Genomic DNA, 17,587 nt, shown 5'->3' with positions numbered 1-17,587 from the left:
TGAGTTCCTGGCAGCATTGTTGCAGTGCCTGTCAAAGTACTCTTTCCTTCAAAGTCTTTGTGTCCTTTTTACTTTAAAGTGATGGAGTACCGCAGTATTGTTGAATTTTGTTTTTTCTCTTGGTCTCATCTATTTACTTTTATGGCTTTATTTGCCATGGGTACACTGACAGCTTAAACATTTATCTCTAGCTCAAGCTTCAAATCTCAGTAACCTTTGATAGTAAATCTCATTTTGGGTACTTGTGTGTTCTTCTAGGTTCCCCCCTCCCCGTTTTTTGAGCATTATACTAGCGGTGCTCAGGGATCACTCCTAGTGGTGCAGGGCCTTGAATCCGGGGTTTGGATGCAGGAAACCCATTGGAGCTCTCTCTCCAGTCCTACCTAGAACTCAGTGGAAAAAGTTAAAATTTTGTGTTTGCTATCTCAGGCAGAGAGCCAAAAATATTTGGTCCTTAAAGTCTTAGCTATTTTTGTAATAGAACAATTTTCAATCTTTATTAAGCATCTGAATCATCTGGAAAGCTTGTTAGTAGATTTCTGGGACCCACCTCCTAAGTATCTTATTCATTAGGGATATGAGAATTTATATTTCTAGCAAGTTACTGAACAACACTGATAGTGCTGATCTAAGGATGACACTTTGGAACCACCACTGTATATTAGAAGCAGAATAACTTCCTAAATGGCCAGGCAGCGGGGATTGGCAACACTTGGAGTTCTTCCATTTCTCTCAAACTTAACCTTCTAACCGACTATATTCATCTCAGGCATCTCCGCTTTCTCTCACTTAGGTATATTGCTCAGCATGTCCATAATTAAACTTCCCACAGCCATCTTATTCCCTTGAAATTGGCCATACTGCATTTCTTTCCAACACCCATCATAATCCCCACCCCCTGGATTCAGTCTGTTACTAAGCCTTTAGGTTGTGGCTCTGTGCTAGAAATAGTCTTTATTTACTTGCTATAAATATTTTGAATAAGTGAAGCTTACTTTGGTTTTAAATTTGTTTTACTTGTTTTACCCTGAGTGTTGCAGGCAAGAGAAGTTCAGGACAGCGATGTTACAGATGAGTCTTACTGGAGAGTAGAGAAGATTTCGGTTGTGCATAAAAAGTGGCATTTAAGAACTGTCGTTTAGAGACCTTTCGTATATTTGGAGGAGTGTAGCCAGTGAATCGCTCTGCATAAGAAAACTGAACTGTGTGTTCCGGTAGCCTGTGACAGGGGGAGGAGGTGGGGCACCTAACGGACCCTGGTTCTAGTTCCCATTCCTATCCACAACCTGCACCTACTGGAATACTCTCTCTAGTCAAAGATACTTTATGTTCATTCTGCGTGAGAAACGAGAGTGGTATTTTGTGTGGTAGGTAACTTAAGATACTAAAGGACAGATTCTACATCTCCTTTTCAGATCTGGATGGTGCTCTACTCTCAGGACCAGATTGTGAGAGGAATGTGAATACAAATCTATTAGCTGAAGCCAGCTCTGGTCAGGATGGAAGTGATGCTGGTAGGTACTTATTATTATACTTATTATCTTGTATAAAGCATACATTATTGTGTTATGTTGGTGTTGATATATTAATATTATAATAATATAAATCTGTTAATGATATTGATATATTATTATATGCATTATATGAGTATAGTGCGAGTATTGGAGGATTGGGCACTGCATAAGGACCTACGGAGATTGTGCGAATACTTCAACCTGGTAGCTATGTTTAATAGACAGTGGAAGCTTGCTAAAAATGAAATGGGTTTCTTGTTTGTTTTAAGGGACCCATTTAGAGGGGTTTTTGTTGTTGTTGTTCCCGCCCCCTCCCAAGTATCAAGTAAATAATGTGGTTTCCTGCCTACTATAGATGGAATGCGGAAGTAATTATCAGAATGGTTGACTAACATATTATTTAGCTTTGATGTAAAATAATAGCATGACTATGCCTATAGAAATGGGGTTTGTTTTTGTTTTTTGGATTACTGTGATTGAACCCAGAGGCTGATAACATTCAAAGCATGTGCTCTGTCACAGAGCTACATGCTTGCTCCAGAAAGCGTTGGTTTTAAATGAAGACATTTTTACAATAAATTTGATTCTGCTGAACATTGCCATAACATAGTGATTAAGTATTGTGCCTGTGATGGAGGGAACTGGAGCAGTGTGCCTCTTGACATGATGCATGAGCTGCCTCGGAGTGGAACATCTGTTGGAGTTTTCTCATAGAAACCGACCAGGCCAGGCTCTAAAATGTTAGAGGCTTACAGAAGGAAGCAGTGGATTTGAGGAGCCAAACTAAGTGCAGCGTAGCAATCTCGGTTAAGTCATGGCTTCAAGAAAATTAATGAAGGAGTGTTTTGAGAACAGTTGGTAATTTGAATTTGTGGCATGGGTTAAATCATCATTTCCAGGGGGCTGGAGCGATAGCACAGCGGGTAGGGCGTTTGCCTTGCACGCCGCCGACCCGGGTTCAATTCCCAGCATCCCATATGGTCCCTTGAGCACCACCAGGAGTGATTCCTAAGTGCAAGGCCAGGAGTACCCCCGTGCATCACCAGGTTTGACTCAAGGGAAAAAAAAAAATTTAAATCAGTATTTCCAGAATTCGGTGATAACTAGGTAGGAAGGGGCGAGGAGGGGGTGTGGCACCGGACTGGGATCAGCACTATGTAAGGGTGGGGGAGTAGCCTTGGTGTGACTGAGGGGAACGTTCTGTCTTCTCTTAAACAAGGCAAATTTCCAGGAAGGCTCTGGCTAATTTGTATGCTAAGTAATTTTGGGAAATTGGGCTACATAACAATTTTTAATATTTTGAGAGATAAACACTTGCAAAGTTCCAGAAAACATATGCCGTATTTAAGGTTGAAGTAAATAAAGTGTTTCTTTATGAAATAGAAAGCACATTTGGCAAAACTAGCTTTTGGTGGGGAGGTGGGCCCCATCCTGGTAGTCTCGGTGCTTACTCCTGGCTCTGCACTCAGGGATCGCTTCCGGTGGGTTCCTGGGATTATGTGGGGTGCCGGGGATTGGACTCCGGTTGGCCACATGCAAGGCAAGCACCCTACCTGCTCTACTATCACTCTGGCCCCTGCAAAGTTAATGTTTGTTAAAGACTCACAGAGGACTTTGGGTGATCTTGGATTCAAATTTGAAATTCTGTGACACAAAGCCCCAGCCAGCACCCTTGACAGCGAGGAAGCCCAGCTTCTCTCTCAAAGTTGCATAGCTTTGAGAGCCGAGTTAAATTGTTTAAGTTGCTTGGAGTCACGTAGGGGCAGTGTTGCTTATATGGCTTTTTGCCTTTTGAATACAGTACACATGGACTAGACTAGACTGAGCTGGAATTCTGGAAGAATTGCTGGGAGGTTATGTAGAAAAACATGGAGTACCAGAATCTAATGGAATTTCTGGTGGTAGTTTCCCAGAGCATTTTAGAGAGTCTGAAAAACATGCCTGTCAAAAATGTGAATTAGTGATACGCACATGTGTTATATCTGTGAAGTCCTGGTACCATAGGAAAATGTTCCCCTGTTAATAGTTGTCAGATAAATGTATTCAACAAATAATCAAAGGCTTGTTTCGCTGGGATACAAAGGGAAGTAACATAGTGTCTGCTCCTTTGAAGTGAACTTTGTTTTACACACATTTGGACAAGAACTATGAATTTAAAACTGTCTTTAAAAGAAATGGAAAAAGGGGCTCGAGCGATAGCACAGCGGGTAGGGCGTCTGCCTTGCACACAGCTAACCCGGGTTCGATTCCCAGCATCCCATATGGTTCCCTGAGCACCGCCAGGGGTAATTCCTGAGTGCAGAGCCAGGAGTAACCCCTGTGCATCGCTGGGTGTGACCCAAAAAGCAAAAAAAAATGGAAATAAATTTTGAGGACTTTCCTTATATTTGAAAGGTCTAGATATTTCAAACACAAACCGTTCTGTATGAGCAGTGCAGTGCATTTCTGACAGGGTGTAGGGGCTGCTCCTCGTTCAGTCCCCAGGGAGCTTCTGGAGCCCAGTGGCTGCTGTGCAGTGCTAGGCACCAGCCCTTGGCCCTGTGTTTCACCTCAGCAAGCGATATTTCTGGCCCAATGCAATTTTTTAAATAGTATTGCTGGATGTTGACACTTTAACCAAAGATGAAATTGTTTGCTTCCGCTCCCCTCCCCGCCAAAGATGGAGTTTTAAGTTGTTTTAATATTTAGAGGTAGTATATCTGAAAAATATCTTTAAAAAAATTGTTTGGCAAGACTTTTAAAATATAATCTGTCTTTGGGAGCAAAAATTAAAAATTGCTGTAGATGTGAGCTGAGCACACAGCCTGAGGGGGAAAGTCTGCAGAGAGCAGAATGAGGGCCAAGGCTTTCAAGGGAGAGCAGTCTGACGGTGGAGTCTGATGGGAGGGAGGGCTCAGTGGCGTATTGGAAGCGTGTGCTAGATAGGGAGGGCCGCGTTGTTGAAAGATTCATATTACTTGCCATGCTGTGACACTTTTCAGGCCAGTGCTGCTAGGATCAGACTGAGTTTTACAAAACTGGGACCTGGGAACTAGCTCAACAAGCTGGAGTACAGGCTGACATGGACAGGCTGTGACAAAGCTCACTGCCTGGCATCTGTGGCCCTCCAGATGTGTCCCTGGACACCCTGCACATACTGCTTTCCATGACAGTGGCCACCGGGCATAGCTTGGGCTGAGCAGTACCATATGCTCACCCTTGGGGGCTCTTGACACACCCCCAAAACACATGAGCAAACTCCAAGAAAGTGACATTGAGAGCCGTGCAACAACACGCTGGTGACCAGTTGAATCAGGGTTACAATAGCTATGGAGAATTCAGATTTTTTTTTTTTTTTTTCGCGAAGGGGGGAGAGGGGAATCACACCCAGTGATGCTCAAGGATACTCCTGGCTCTGCACTCAGGAATTACTCCTGGCGGTGCTTGTTGGACCATATGGGATGCTGGGGATTGCACCCTGGTCGGCCACTTACAAAGCAAATGCCCTACCTGCTGTGCTATCCTCCAGCCCGCTATGGAGAATTCTGGATATATATGTTTGTGTTACCAAAGGGTTTCTGGATGTAAGAGATTACATAGTTAATAAAATAAAATCTAAAGGAAATAACTCTTAGGATATTTAGACAAGGACTAGAGCGATTAGTACAGCAGATAAGGCACTTGCCTTGGCACGTGGCCAACTTGGGTTCAATCTCCATCACCTAACTCGGTTCCCCAGGGCCCACCAGGAATGACTTTTGAGCACAGCTGGTTGCTTATCTTCAAGGAGGTGGAGGGGACCGAGAATATCTTGATCAAGAATCGCTTAATTCCAATTCTTGCTTTTTGCGTCATACCCGACGATGCACAGAGGTTATTCCTGGCTTATGCACTCAGGAATTACCCCTGGCGGTGCTTGAGGACCATATGGAATCGAACCCCGGTGGCCATATGCAAAGCAAATGCCCTATCCACTGTGCTATCGCTCCAGCCCCATATACTTATATACTTATATTCTTTATTGTTTAATCCATTCTTGTATGCTGTCTTGTGTGCCAATTAGTCTTATGTGATTTTCCTCAAAACAGAAAAGCTATGTTTTTCCACAGCTGGGCTTTAAGGATTATAGAGTCAAGTAATAGAGTACTTAGTAATAGCAACCTTTTTGAAAGAATTCTATCATGATTATGCTTGAAATTCAAGAAATAGAAAAAGGTGGTTTTATTTGGCCCATGCACAAGTAAATGTAATGCACTTAGATTTATTTTGCTGTTTTTGCCTTATGAGTGAATTGTAATAGATTTTTATTACCACTATTAATTCAGAGTCATTTTTCAATTGTATTAGGTACTTCACATGATTTCAAGTTTAGCCTTATGCCTGGCCCTTCAAGCGATTTTAAATTTGGATTACTAGCAGGTACTTCAAATGATTTCAAGTTTGGATTGATGACAGGTGCTTCAAACGATTTCAAGTATGGATTATTGCCTGACTCTTGGCCAAAACAGGAAACTTGGGAAAATGGCAAGTTTTACTTAACTAAACATTTACAAAATTTATGTGTGTGTGTGTGTGTCTGTGTCTGTTTTGCCTGAATTCAGGTTCAGGATTTGTAAAATGTGGCTCCCACCATAAATCTGCATCCCTGCTTGCTGAGTTGGGTGGCTCCCCAGCACTGTTCAAGGGCCACCAGGGCCTCAGCCGGTGATACTTTGTGCCTAGTTCACACTCCGGAATGTGTGCATGTGCATGCAGGATGAGTTCTTTGCTTATATCAGTTTCTGGGCCCTACAGAACTGTTGTTTGTTGGGGTAGCGGGGGTACAACCAGCTGTGCTCTGTCTCACACGGAAATCCCTTCCGGAGTTGCCCGGCCAACCTTATGTTATACTGGGAATCTAACCCATCTCTATTTGCAAGGCACGCACTCTACCCACTACTGTCTCTCCGGCCATGCATTACAGAATTGTTAAGGGGTTGGAACAATTAGGGTATTCTGTAGGTTTTTGATTTGTCTTTTTTTTTTTTAAGTGTAAAAAAACTTTTGATATAGATAATTTTGCTTAATGTAAAATTGTATTTGTGTGTTTTTTTCAAAGGTGACTCATCTCTAATCATGAACAAGTTGAAATGCCCTCATTGTAGCTATGTAGCCAAATACAGACGAACACTAAAAAGGCATTTGCTCATTCATACGGGAGTTAGATCATTTAGCTGTGATATTTGTGGAAAGCTGTTTACTCGAAGAGAACATGTAAAAAGACATTCCTTGGTAAGTAACATTAAATTCAAACTGTTTTGAGAAACTATTTTGATCGTTGAAGGCTAAGGTATTTTTTTAATGCTGCATAAAAATGTCAAGAAGGTTGATACATAAATTACTTTAAATAGAAATGTAACTGAACAGACAACCAATACGGTTTGTTTTTAAGTTTCAGTGTTAAGTGATTTGATTTGAGTGATTCATGTACATTATATTTTTTCTAGTATCCTTATATTCGATTTTTCCCCTTCAACCAGGTGCATAAAAAGGATAAAAAGTACAAATGTATGGTGTGTAAGAAGATCTTCATGTTAGCAGCCAGTGTTGGAATAAGACATGGATCTCGACGCTATGGTGTTTGTGTAGACTGTGCAGATAAATCACAGCCAGGCGGGCAAGAAGGTGTAGATCAGGGACAGGATACAGATTTCCCTCGGGATGAAGAATATGAGGAGAATGAAGTCGGAGAAGCTGATGAAGAGCTGGTTGATGATGGAGAAGATCAGAATGATCCATCTCGATGGGATGAATCAGGAGATGTCTGTATGTCTCTAGATGATTAATTTGACCTCCTATACTCCTCAAGGATGCTGCATTTGGACTTAATATGAATCAACAATTTGAATTGTTGAACTTGAAGGCTTGCAAAATATGGTACATGCTGGATGGTAGTAATGTTGCTGTGAAAACTGTAGGGTCAAAGCCTTATAGCAAAAAAAAAAAAAATTTTTTTTTATATTTGCACAGGACTGTACAGCAAACAACCTTGTGGTTGGATTACATGGAGTCCCCACATCTTCAGTCAGTTATCAAAGTAAAGTATTTTTTATTTATAGGTTATACAGTAACTGTTTGGGTCTTATAAAACAGTACCCATTCTTAAAGAACTTAAATTCATGTGCCACTTTTAACATGAATGAAGAAAAATTCACTTATGGAGTACAGTGACCCAATCACTCTGTCCATCAAACCACTCAGGCTAGTTTGTACTAGTAGAGTTTTGTTTCTATTTTTATTTTTATTAATTTTATTTTTTTTTAATACAGATTTTCAGTGAGGGGCTTTTTCAACCCCATTGGTTCTACTTTTCTGGTTTTTTTTTTTTTTCAATTTTAATTTGCTACGTAACTTAAACCAAGTCTCTTCTAGTCTTAGGTAGTATTTCTCATTTTTGTGCTGACGGGCATGTTAATAAGAACTGGAGAGGTAATTTATTGGAATGAACTGACTTTCCTCCATTCCCCCTTTCCTTGTTGACATGAATTTTACTACTACACAAATGAAGAATGATGTTGCAAAGTTACCATGGAAGTTGACAAATACCACTAAAATGATTATGATTTAGAAGTAACTTTCTCCTGCTGCTCTAATCTGATAAATGGTTACAGTATGACCTTTTCTGACATGGTATTCAGTTTTGGGTATCTGTTACTTTGGCACTATTCTTGTTTGCCTCTTTATTTTTGCCAGTGTACTATACCTCAGTCCTATTTGAAAAAGCAGAAATCTAATTGAGAAAAAGTCATAGAAACAATAGTCAAGATATTTGTTTTATAATTTATCCTCCATGTCCAGTTTGATTAGCTTGTTATGCAATATAAGTGAAATAACAGGTTTTTACTCCTGTGCCCTTTTTTTTTTTATCATTAAAATCAACACAAAAAGTACATTCTCTTTTGTTTCATACTTAATGGGATATTGAGTGTTTTGAAATTATGATCAGTTATTTTTTAATTTCTTAAAGTCGCTGCACCTTGATAGGCAGTTATCCTGGTAGGCCCCATCATTCAACAATATGCAGAAATCTTTAAAATACTGAGAAGCTTTACCATTTATTATTGTAACTAAATTCTTCAGGGCTTAAAAGGGGTGATTTATTAAGTTAAAATTGTCAGGTTTATGTAACCTGATGACATGAGTTAACTGATTGTTGAACAACATTTCAAAATAACATGCACAGCATTTGTGTATTATAACACATTGTATTATATACAATTGAGGAACATTTTCAGCTTTCTTTTAAATAAATTTGAGTATAACTTCCTATTTGAAATCAAATAACTAAATTCTGCTAGTCATGCAAAGGGGAAATTGCAAAGTACTTCGATGGACACAATCCTCTTGGTGCTCCATAGGATCAGACTTGAAAGGTTTTTTAAGAGATGAGCTTTCTCAGTAGAGTACTGGTTAAACAGTAGACGTTTCTGCTTGGATAAATTAAGGATAAAAATGACAGTTACATTTTTAGACCCTTCTTTTGTCATCTAAACTTTATTGTAGTTTCTCCATAACTGTAAGACAGACATGAAGTTTTGGGTTGGTTTTGTTTAAGACTGAAGAGTACATCTTATTCTGAATGTTCTAGACAAATGAATAAAATGTAATTCTGGTGGGGTCCAAAGTAGAAATTAGTTGGACAAAGATACTATGAATGAAAGTATTTTAAACGTAAAAAGTTCTGCTTTGTGAATATGTAAGTATAGTATAAAAGATTTCTTTCATCCCATTTATCCCCCTCCTTTAAAATAAACCATAGTTTACAATTGGTAGATCTGTCTATATATAAATATATATTAAAGAGAGAAGATATATATCTGAAAATCACCTAAATCTGCTTTATTAGACTACAGTTCACTTATTGCATAGAAACTGGACTTGACTTTACGTTCTTATGTACTTTTGCTTTTCCTCAAGATAAGAACTTAATTCTTAAGCTGATATTTCCTTTATTGCTTAAATCATTTATGTATATCTGGTAAATTATGACCAAATTTTTGTTAGATTGCATACAGTAAATTGAAATACACACTTGGTACACTACGGGATTGTTGTGCTTTTGTTTGGTTTTAGTTGGAAACAAGGTTCGATGTAGATGACTTGTTAATGTTAATTTAAAATATTCTATTGTCCGTTACCTTTTTATGTTGTGTTGTGACAGATTTGGCTATATTTTTAGTCAACTGAAATACGATACTTTGTTTGCTTTTAGAAAAGGTAATCCAAAGGAAAAAATGTTTATACTCTTGAAATATATTAGCCTCAGCCTATATAAAATTTTCTTCTTTAAAGTAAACATTTTACCAGAAACAGAATGGACAGATTTTCTACTTGCTGACTGCCTAACTTATTTTGTTTCATGATCTCAAGGGACTGCCTTTTCCCTTTAGATCTTTTTTTTAAAAAGTTTTAGTACTAAGGTATACTACTGGATGTTTCTATTTTTTTAAGTATATTCTTTTTCTGACTTAAAGTACAATTTCAGGAAGTTGGTAGATGCTAAAAATGGTTGGTTGGTCCCAGAGGTGACTATGGTCATAATTTTGTCTGTGAAGCCCTGGCAGAACTATGTGTTAAACATTTGCTGAAGTTTTCTCTCTTAACTTATATTTTAAATCAGAGAATTTTTAGAGCTTTTCATTTTAAAGAAGGGGAATAGTAAAAAGTGTTTCTTTCCTGTTCACTGTCCAGCAGTGCTGGCTCTTAAATCCAGAAAATGTATTCTTAAGGTTCTCAGACACAGTTACTTCTGTAGTGGTCCCACTTGGATTTGGGGCCGCGTTCTTCATATTCACTAAAGGTTTTGCTAAATTTAAAAACCCTAGCAAATCAGAGCTAAAGAGATGTAAGGGGGGGGAGAAATAGTGGAAGGGAATCTGAACAATAAGTAATTTCGGAGCTTGGGGGAAATACTGGTTTAGGTAGAGCTACCATCCTGATGGAATAGAGTGAGGCGGGGATGAGTTAATATCTGTAAAGTGCTTAGAACAGTACCTGGTACATGCTAGGGTTTAATACATCTTATTTAATGTTAGATTGGACCAGGAGGAAAGAAAGGAATGAGAAAGAGGGGCAAAGAAGAGAATAGAAAATGAAAGGCCAGGGTTTATACATTACATTAACACAGTGTAAAAAACCTGAAGGTAACTGGAATGGTATATGGGAGAAAGTGTGATTGGAAGATTAGATTTTTAAAAGGCTTATTTATATTTTTAGGATTTTGTCAGCATAGCATCCAGAGTTTAGATTTATTTTTGTGTATGATACCCAAAACTTCTTTCGGTGGGGTGGGAGGGATGGCTACGTGTGCCACTGAGCTTTATTTTATCTGATCTCTTAATAAGGTTTAGGTGCTATTGTCTCCGCCTCATAATGAGGAAAGGCTCCAAGGAATTCTCCTAATTTTACTTGACTAATGTGATACAGTGAACTGGGTTTTGACTAGACCTGATTCTGAAGCCCACGTTTTATACAACGGGCCTTATTGCTGCCTCATGAAACAACCTTTGTATTTTTTTGCTTTTTAAAGGAGTCTATCTATGGAGACTTTTCTCCCTAAAACTGCTATGTTAGGAAATTGAGAGTCTCTTCCTCCCTCAAATAATATCCTCACTACTCCTGCCTTCTAATACAGCAGCTGTTTTGTCATTTGACTATAATAAGATATTCAACCTTAGTGTAGCACATGCTATTTATTGGCTGTGGCATTTTCATTTTTTAAAGGATGGTTTTTAATGAAACTAGATGTGAACCTGTTTTTTGTGCCGTTCAGTCACCCAGATCCTTAAAACTTAACTATGGTACCTAATACATGTGCTTAAAACTAACAACAGGTTTTTTTTCTTAGTCACTTTAGTATTTAAAATGGAACTTCTTCCCCCTGCTGTATCCCTGCTTTTCAAGTGAAGTTCAAGAGTTCTAGATAGTTGGAAATGTGTTAGGGATAAGCACACTTTAAAAGATGTTTTCTAGTCCTGAATTTTGTGACATTGGGTACTTAAATTTTCAGTACACTGGCTATTGGAACATAATTTTGGGTTGAGGACAAGAGGGTGGGATGGTCACGGCTATTATGAAATGGGAGAATCAGCATTTTAAACACTGTAAACATAAAAGAACATTTTCTTCTGCCTGCTGTTTGTAAAAGCTCTTTGGAAAGATCTTTTACGAAGACCAATTTTTTTAATGTAATTTTACCTGCCTAGTATAAGTGTCCTAAGACATGTATGTAACTTCCAAAATTGTTTGTGTATTTAGCAAATACACAAGAATCTTTATCAAATCTAAAAATATAAACTTGTGAGCACTAAACTGCCTCTGGCTTTGTGAATTTTGTTCAGTGATTTCAGAGTTCTTTAAAATGTAAAACATGCTAATTTAATTTAGACCAGTTGGGGCAATGGGTATCTTTGTAAACTTTGGATTAAGTATATCTTTGTATTTAAGATTTGCAATTTTGAATTATGAAACAATGGTTTTTGGTTTGTCTTTTTATGTGAAGTAAAAGCCTCACTACTACCTCCTTAGAGAACTGCTTTAATAATACGTAATTGCTTTATTAACTTTAATGCTTTCAGGATTCTTTTACAGAGTTTATAAAATATTTCAAAATTTCCCCTTCTCCCCATTTCATGGTAAATATATTTGATAATGAGGCTATCAGGATTTGTTAATCTTGAGGTTAAAGTTAAAATTGTTTTCTATTCCAGTTATTGCCTATAAATTAACTAGTGACTCAAGTGAATGCATAATGTGAATTTTCCAAGTCTCTAAAATTTCATAATTATAAAGAAAGGATGATTTTGTGATTTTTTTTTTAATCAGTCAAACTAAGGGACTTGATATAGTTTGGAGTTGGGAAACTTAGGATGTTGCTCACATACGAGGTAATGCTTAGGGTGTTTAAACTTGTAGCAAATTGTAATTGAAGAAGTGTATGATTTCTTAAAGTTCCAAGAGATGAAGATTTTTTGCCTCAGTACTAAAAGAAAGTTTTTAATAACTATCCAGATGAAATGGTATTGGTTCAGACAAGAGTCTTGCAACCACTGGGGATACTCTAGATAGAAGAAATTACCTGACTAGACTTGTTTTTATTTATTTTAAATTTTAATTTATTTTAATTTTTGCTTATCAGTATTAACTATTCTGACTGGGCATAGCAAGCTTAGACTTGAAAGTCTGGTGTTCTGCCAGGAACATTGACCATTGACACCCCTGACCCCCGACAAGCATTTTGACTTAAAGCAGTATTAATTGGCCACATGTTATATTTTAGAAAATATTCCTGTTGACTTTCTTTTTGGCCTAATAATGTTGATTAAAAATTATGTACACAGGGGCTGGAGCGATAGCACAGCGGGTAGGGCATTTGCCTTGCACGCAGCCAACCCAGGTTCTATTCCCAGCATCCCATATGGTCCCCTGAGCACCGCCAGGAGTAATTCCTGAGTGCAGAGGAGTAACCCCTGTGCATCGCCAGGTGTGACCCCAAAAAAAAAAGCCAAAAAAAAAATTATGTACACAGAAATTGCTCCTCGCGGAATATTTTGACATCAAGAACAGTTGAAATTTAGAGATGTTTTCATGTTACGAAAATTGCTTGTTGAATTTTTCCCCTTTATTTACAAATCATAGGCATGTGGAAGTTTATATAGGGTATTCGCTTATTGATCAAATAAGATAAAGGCGTTTCAAATTTTAGTCTCTATCAACTCTTTCCAAATTTAGAACAAAAAGAAATAAGATACAGGAAACAGGTCTATGGTTTGTGTTTTTTTGTTTTGTTTTTGGTTTTGTTTTTGTTTTTTAATTTATTTCAGTGAATAAGCAGGGTCAGGGAGATGTTACAGAGGGCCAGAGTTCATGCTTTGCACCATGCATACCGAAGTGTGGTCTTGGTACCACAACGTCTGCCTAGGCTGCTTAGTTGTATATCCTAGTAATAGCACCTTTTCACTGTCAGACAGATAATTTTGTCCCCCCCCCCCCGGAAAAAAAAAAACAACCAACGATTGGCAGTTAGCATATATATATAATTAAAGATGTTTTTAATCTTTAAGGTACGCAAAAGACAATCTACTTAGCATATTTCATACTAGTTGGTAAGAGAACAGTATGTATAATAGTTTCAAGGTAATAACAAAAATTTTAGAGTATCTAAAAGAATTGATTCCCAGAGAATTTGAATTTTAGGGACAATAGTATATTCAAATGTAATTCCTGGCACACAACTCAAAGGAAATGACTGCCAATGGGCCAGAGTCATAATGGGTTAAAGTGCTTAACCATCTCAGGGCTGGAGCACAGCGGGTAGGGCGTTTGCCTTGCATGCAGCCGACCTGGGTTTGATTTCCAGCATCCCATATGGTTCCCAAGTACCGCCAGGAGTAATTCCTGAGTGCAGAGCCAAGAGTTACCCCTGAGCATCACCAGGTGTCACTCAAAAGAAAAAGTGCTTGCCTTCTCTGTAGCCAGCCCTCGTTCGACCTTTAAACCACATGGTCCACCATGTATCTCTGGGGATGACCCAACATGTTCCCTCCCCCAAATAATTACCACTAACATTTAAATGTCTAACATTCAAAAAAGAAAATTTAAGGAAATTATGGTAGCCTAATATTCATGAGGCAATATATAGTGCAACACTGACTTGATGTTTTAGTCACCCTATCTTTCTGTTTTAGTGAAGAGGTATAATGAATTTTTGGCATTCCTAGAACCTGTGTTTTACAAGAGAGAAATACAGGTTCCTGTGAAAGAGAAATGGAACTTTAGTACATCTTGAGGTTCTTGAGATTTTGCTAGCATTTGACTTCTGAAACTAGAGTAGTGCCATTATATAGAAATGGTGACTTCTGCTAAGTATATTTTCTGTGCTGGATTTTCAAGTAATTGTCACCTCATTAAAGAATTCATTGCAGATAATGGCAGTTTTGTGAATTGGATCGGCCTCCAAAAGTCATTCATGGAGCTTATGTGTCTCATTTATAATAAGAATTTTAAATGTTACTTAAGGCTACACACATAGTTGAATATATGTACATTTTTTTTTGATGGTCTAAATTTGCCTTTGTTTCTAAGATTCAACTCAAAAGTTTATTAGAATCCTAATTAGGCATCAGAGTCAGGAGTAAGCCCTGGTGTGACCCAAACACGGCGTGGGGGTGGAGTGATGCAGAATAAAATATACACAGCACTGTGCAGTGCCCCTCTTTAACATCATGAAAAGTGAAATACTTCCATACTGAAGTCTTCCAGTTTAAAAAAAAATTGGTTGTCTGGACCTTCGTATGTTTGTAAAACTGGAAACCATGTTTGCATTCATCATTTGTAGTTTTCTGGGCTAGGAATGTTTTTCTCTAGTAGCTTCAGGTTTTCTGTTCTATTAGATAAATCTGTGGAATTAGACACTATGACTTTGTTCCGACCTACCCAGGTACTCAGGGAACCAGCAACTCGCTAACATGTTGCCGCTACTTGGCAGCTGTGAGGCTACATGGAGCTTCCCCCTGGCCCCTACAGTTCAGGAGAGGTGCAGGCACTTCACATTATTGGGGCTGGGAAGGGAAAAAGAACGCCTTGCAAAGAATTAAATTGCAAACTTCTGTGGTTTGCCCTCAAAAGTTGGGGGTCATCCAGTGGTGCTTAGAGGCTATTCCCAAATTGGTGTTCAGGTTGTTTCCCCAGTGATGTTGGGCGTGAGGGTGGGTGGGTGACCACGGAGTCCTGGGGCTCAAACTCAAGCCTCCTGCATGCAAAATACGTGCTCTTTCCCCACTGCCCACTCGTCCAAGGTGCCTTTTTAAGTTGTCTTGGATTTATTTCCATTTACACGTTTCCTAGAAGATAGTACACATGCCAAGGTTACAAATAAGGAATGCAGTTACTACACACTGCACTAGTTAATCTAGGAGGTAATGAATTAGTGCCCCGACTTGGGCACGGTGGCTGCAGTCTGGTACCCCTTTGAAGACAGCTCTGCAAGGTCTAGTGTAGGAGCAGACACCCTCGGTGCTGTGGGAGTACTTGGGGTCCATTTTTGAGTGGTGCACTTGACTTCATCGGACCGTGTGGACCAGTTACTCTTGTGAAAGCGGGAGAGTTGGATTATGGAAAATGGTGAAATCCATTTGGATGTTTATAGCATAGCATATTTACACCTGATGCTAATCCCTATCAGATTTTAAGCCCGTTCAGGTTTTCGGTCATCACATGTGTATATATTTGCACTTTGCTTACAGTCAGGATTCTGTAGTAGTAGCAGTCAGCAAACATTCTGTATGGAGCCAGAAAGTAGGTATTTTGTACTCAGCACCATATGTTAGGAGATTTTGATGCTGTGCCACAAAAGCACCCATATGCCATAGGTGGTAGTGTTACCTGATGTAATGTTATGTAATGTTGTTTCAAAAATAGGCTACATTCTGATAGGATTTTGTTTACAAACTTAGTGGCCTGCAGCTTTCTGATACTTAGCAGTGGGTGCTCATTCTCCCCATTCCATTTTGTCCTTTCCAGTGTATACATTGAGGAGGGACTGGAGCAATAGCTCAGCGGTTAGGGCGTTCGCCTTGCACGTGGCCAACCCAGGTTCTGATTCCTCTGTCCCTCTCAGAGAGCCCAGCAAGCTACTGAGAGTATCCTGCCTGCATGGCAGAGCCTGGCAAGCTCCCTGAAGCATATTCGAGATGCCAAAAACAGTAACAACAAGTCTCACAATGGTGACGTTACTAGTGCCAGCTCAAGCAAATTGATGAACGCGACAGTGTAACATTGAGGAGGATATGTAGAAATGAGTTGTTGCCCCAAGATTTACAAATCTATAGTAAATAAGGTTTAACATTTAGCTGGCATCATTTTAAGCAAGAAATGAATATTTCTTGACATAAGACAGAAAGACTTGTTTTGCTTGAGTGCACGCCTGCTCAGGAATTACTCCTGGCCCTGTTTGGGTGACCCTAAAGGAAGGTGGAGAGCAAAGCCAGGGCCGTCATTTGCAAGGCAAGCACCTTCCCAGCTGGGCTGTCTCTCCAGCCCCCAAACAGAGCTTAATAGGGGTACAAGATTTGTTTGCCAATCCCATGCCCAGATTGCTCCAAAAATGAATCCATTCATTTTAGTGTTTCTTGCTGGAGACTCACTGATAAAAATACAGCTTTTATATCTAGACGCTCGGATTACTACTTCATTATTTTTTTTTTCCTTAGGGTACTGTCCCCAGTGATGATCAGGGGTTAATCCCAGCTCTCCCAGAGCTACTTAGGCCAGCTGTGCTGGAGCTAAGAACCTGGGCTTTTCCATGCCAAGTGTGCACTCACATAGAGGTAGCCTTCGAGCTCTCTCTTTTAACCTTCTAAATGTTTTTTACATCGATCTGACTTTAATTGAGTCATCTGACATTGTCTTTTCAGCAGTGCTCAGAATTGAGCGTAGGTCCTCATGTACACGGGAAGCATACATCCCTAAGTGACACTGACGTTTCTGTAGCCTTTACATTGTAAATTTTGTGGGCGTCTCAGTATCTGCTGTCAGAGGTGTCAGGCTTGTTGCCATAGAGATTGAGTCGGAAACATGGCTTGAAAAGCATGTTCCTTCAGGCTCCCAAAGAAATAGATTACCAAGACTGAAGACTGTCATGTTTCAGATTTATTCCCCCTGTAATACAGACCTGTTGAGGATTAATCCTGTGTTGCTAAGTCTCTGGCATAGGCTCTTATAGATGACAAAATGAACTAGGAGCTAAATTCTTCAGTCAAAATTTCTATAGGAAACAATTTCAGTGATAATCTAAGAGTCAGGAGCATATCTGCAGTGCTGCCGAAGGAATGTCCTGCAAGGGTTGTCATCGAGGCGTCCCTTTCACTCCTTGGCCAGCTGCAGCCTAAATTGCAAGGTCAATGTTGAAATGAAACTGCCTTCATAAAGTCCACCAGATAGCATGCCTGTTTCCTGTGTTTGTAAGCCCTTAGTTCGTCCCTGGGCATTTCCTTCACCAGTAGGTCCCTTCCCTTTGTTCTACTTTCCCAGCAATTGCAGTGACTCAAATCTTGGTG

The 17,587-nt window shown here is 39.2% G+C and overlaps 1 protein-coding gene across 1 annotated transcript in view; it reads left to right on the top strand.

Annotated features, from left to right (window-relative positions):
* The window catches only part of ZBTB10 (zinc finger and BTB domain containing 10), a 39,302-nt gene extending 24,089 nt beyond the window's left edge, over positions 1-15,213 (top strand). Inside the window, exons 3-6 of the mRNA XM_055129114.1 lie at positions 1,416-1,514; positions 5,841-6,017; positions 6,592-6,764; positions 7,013-15,213. Of these exons, the coding sequence (XP_054985089.1) occupies positions 1,416-1,514; positions 5,841-6,017; positions 6,592-6,764; positions 7,013-7,318 (755 nt within the window). The 3' untranslated portion in view covers positions 7,319-15,213. The remainder of the gene's footprint in view (positions 1-1,415; positions 1,515-5,840; positions 6,018-6,591; positions 6,765-7,012) is intronic.
* Positions 15,214-17,587: the final 2,374 nt, after the last annotated feature.

Source organism: Sorex araneus, chromosome 2 (assembly GCF_027595985.1).
Source record: "Sorex araneus isolate mSorAra2 chromosome 2, mSorAra2.pri, whole genome shotgun sequence".
Classification (NCBI taxonomy): Eukaryota; Metazoa; Chordata; class Mammalia; order Eulipotyphla; family Soricidae; genus Sorex; species Sorex araneus.
Note: the sequence above shows the minus strand (reverse complement) of the source record. Positions and strands in the feature narration are given on the sequence as shown.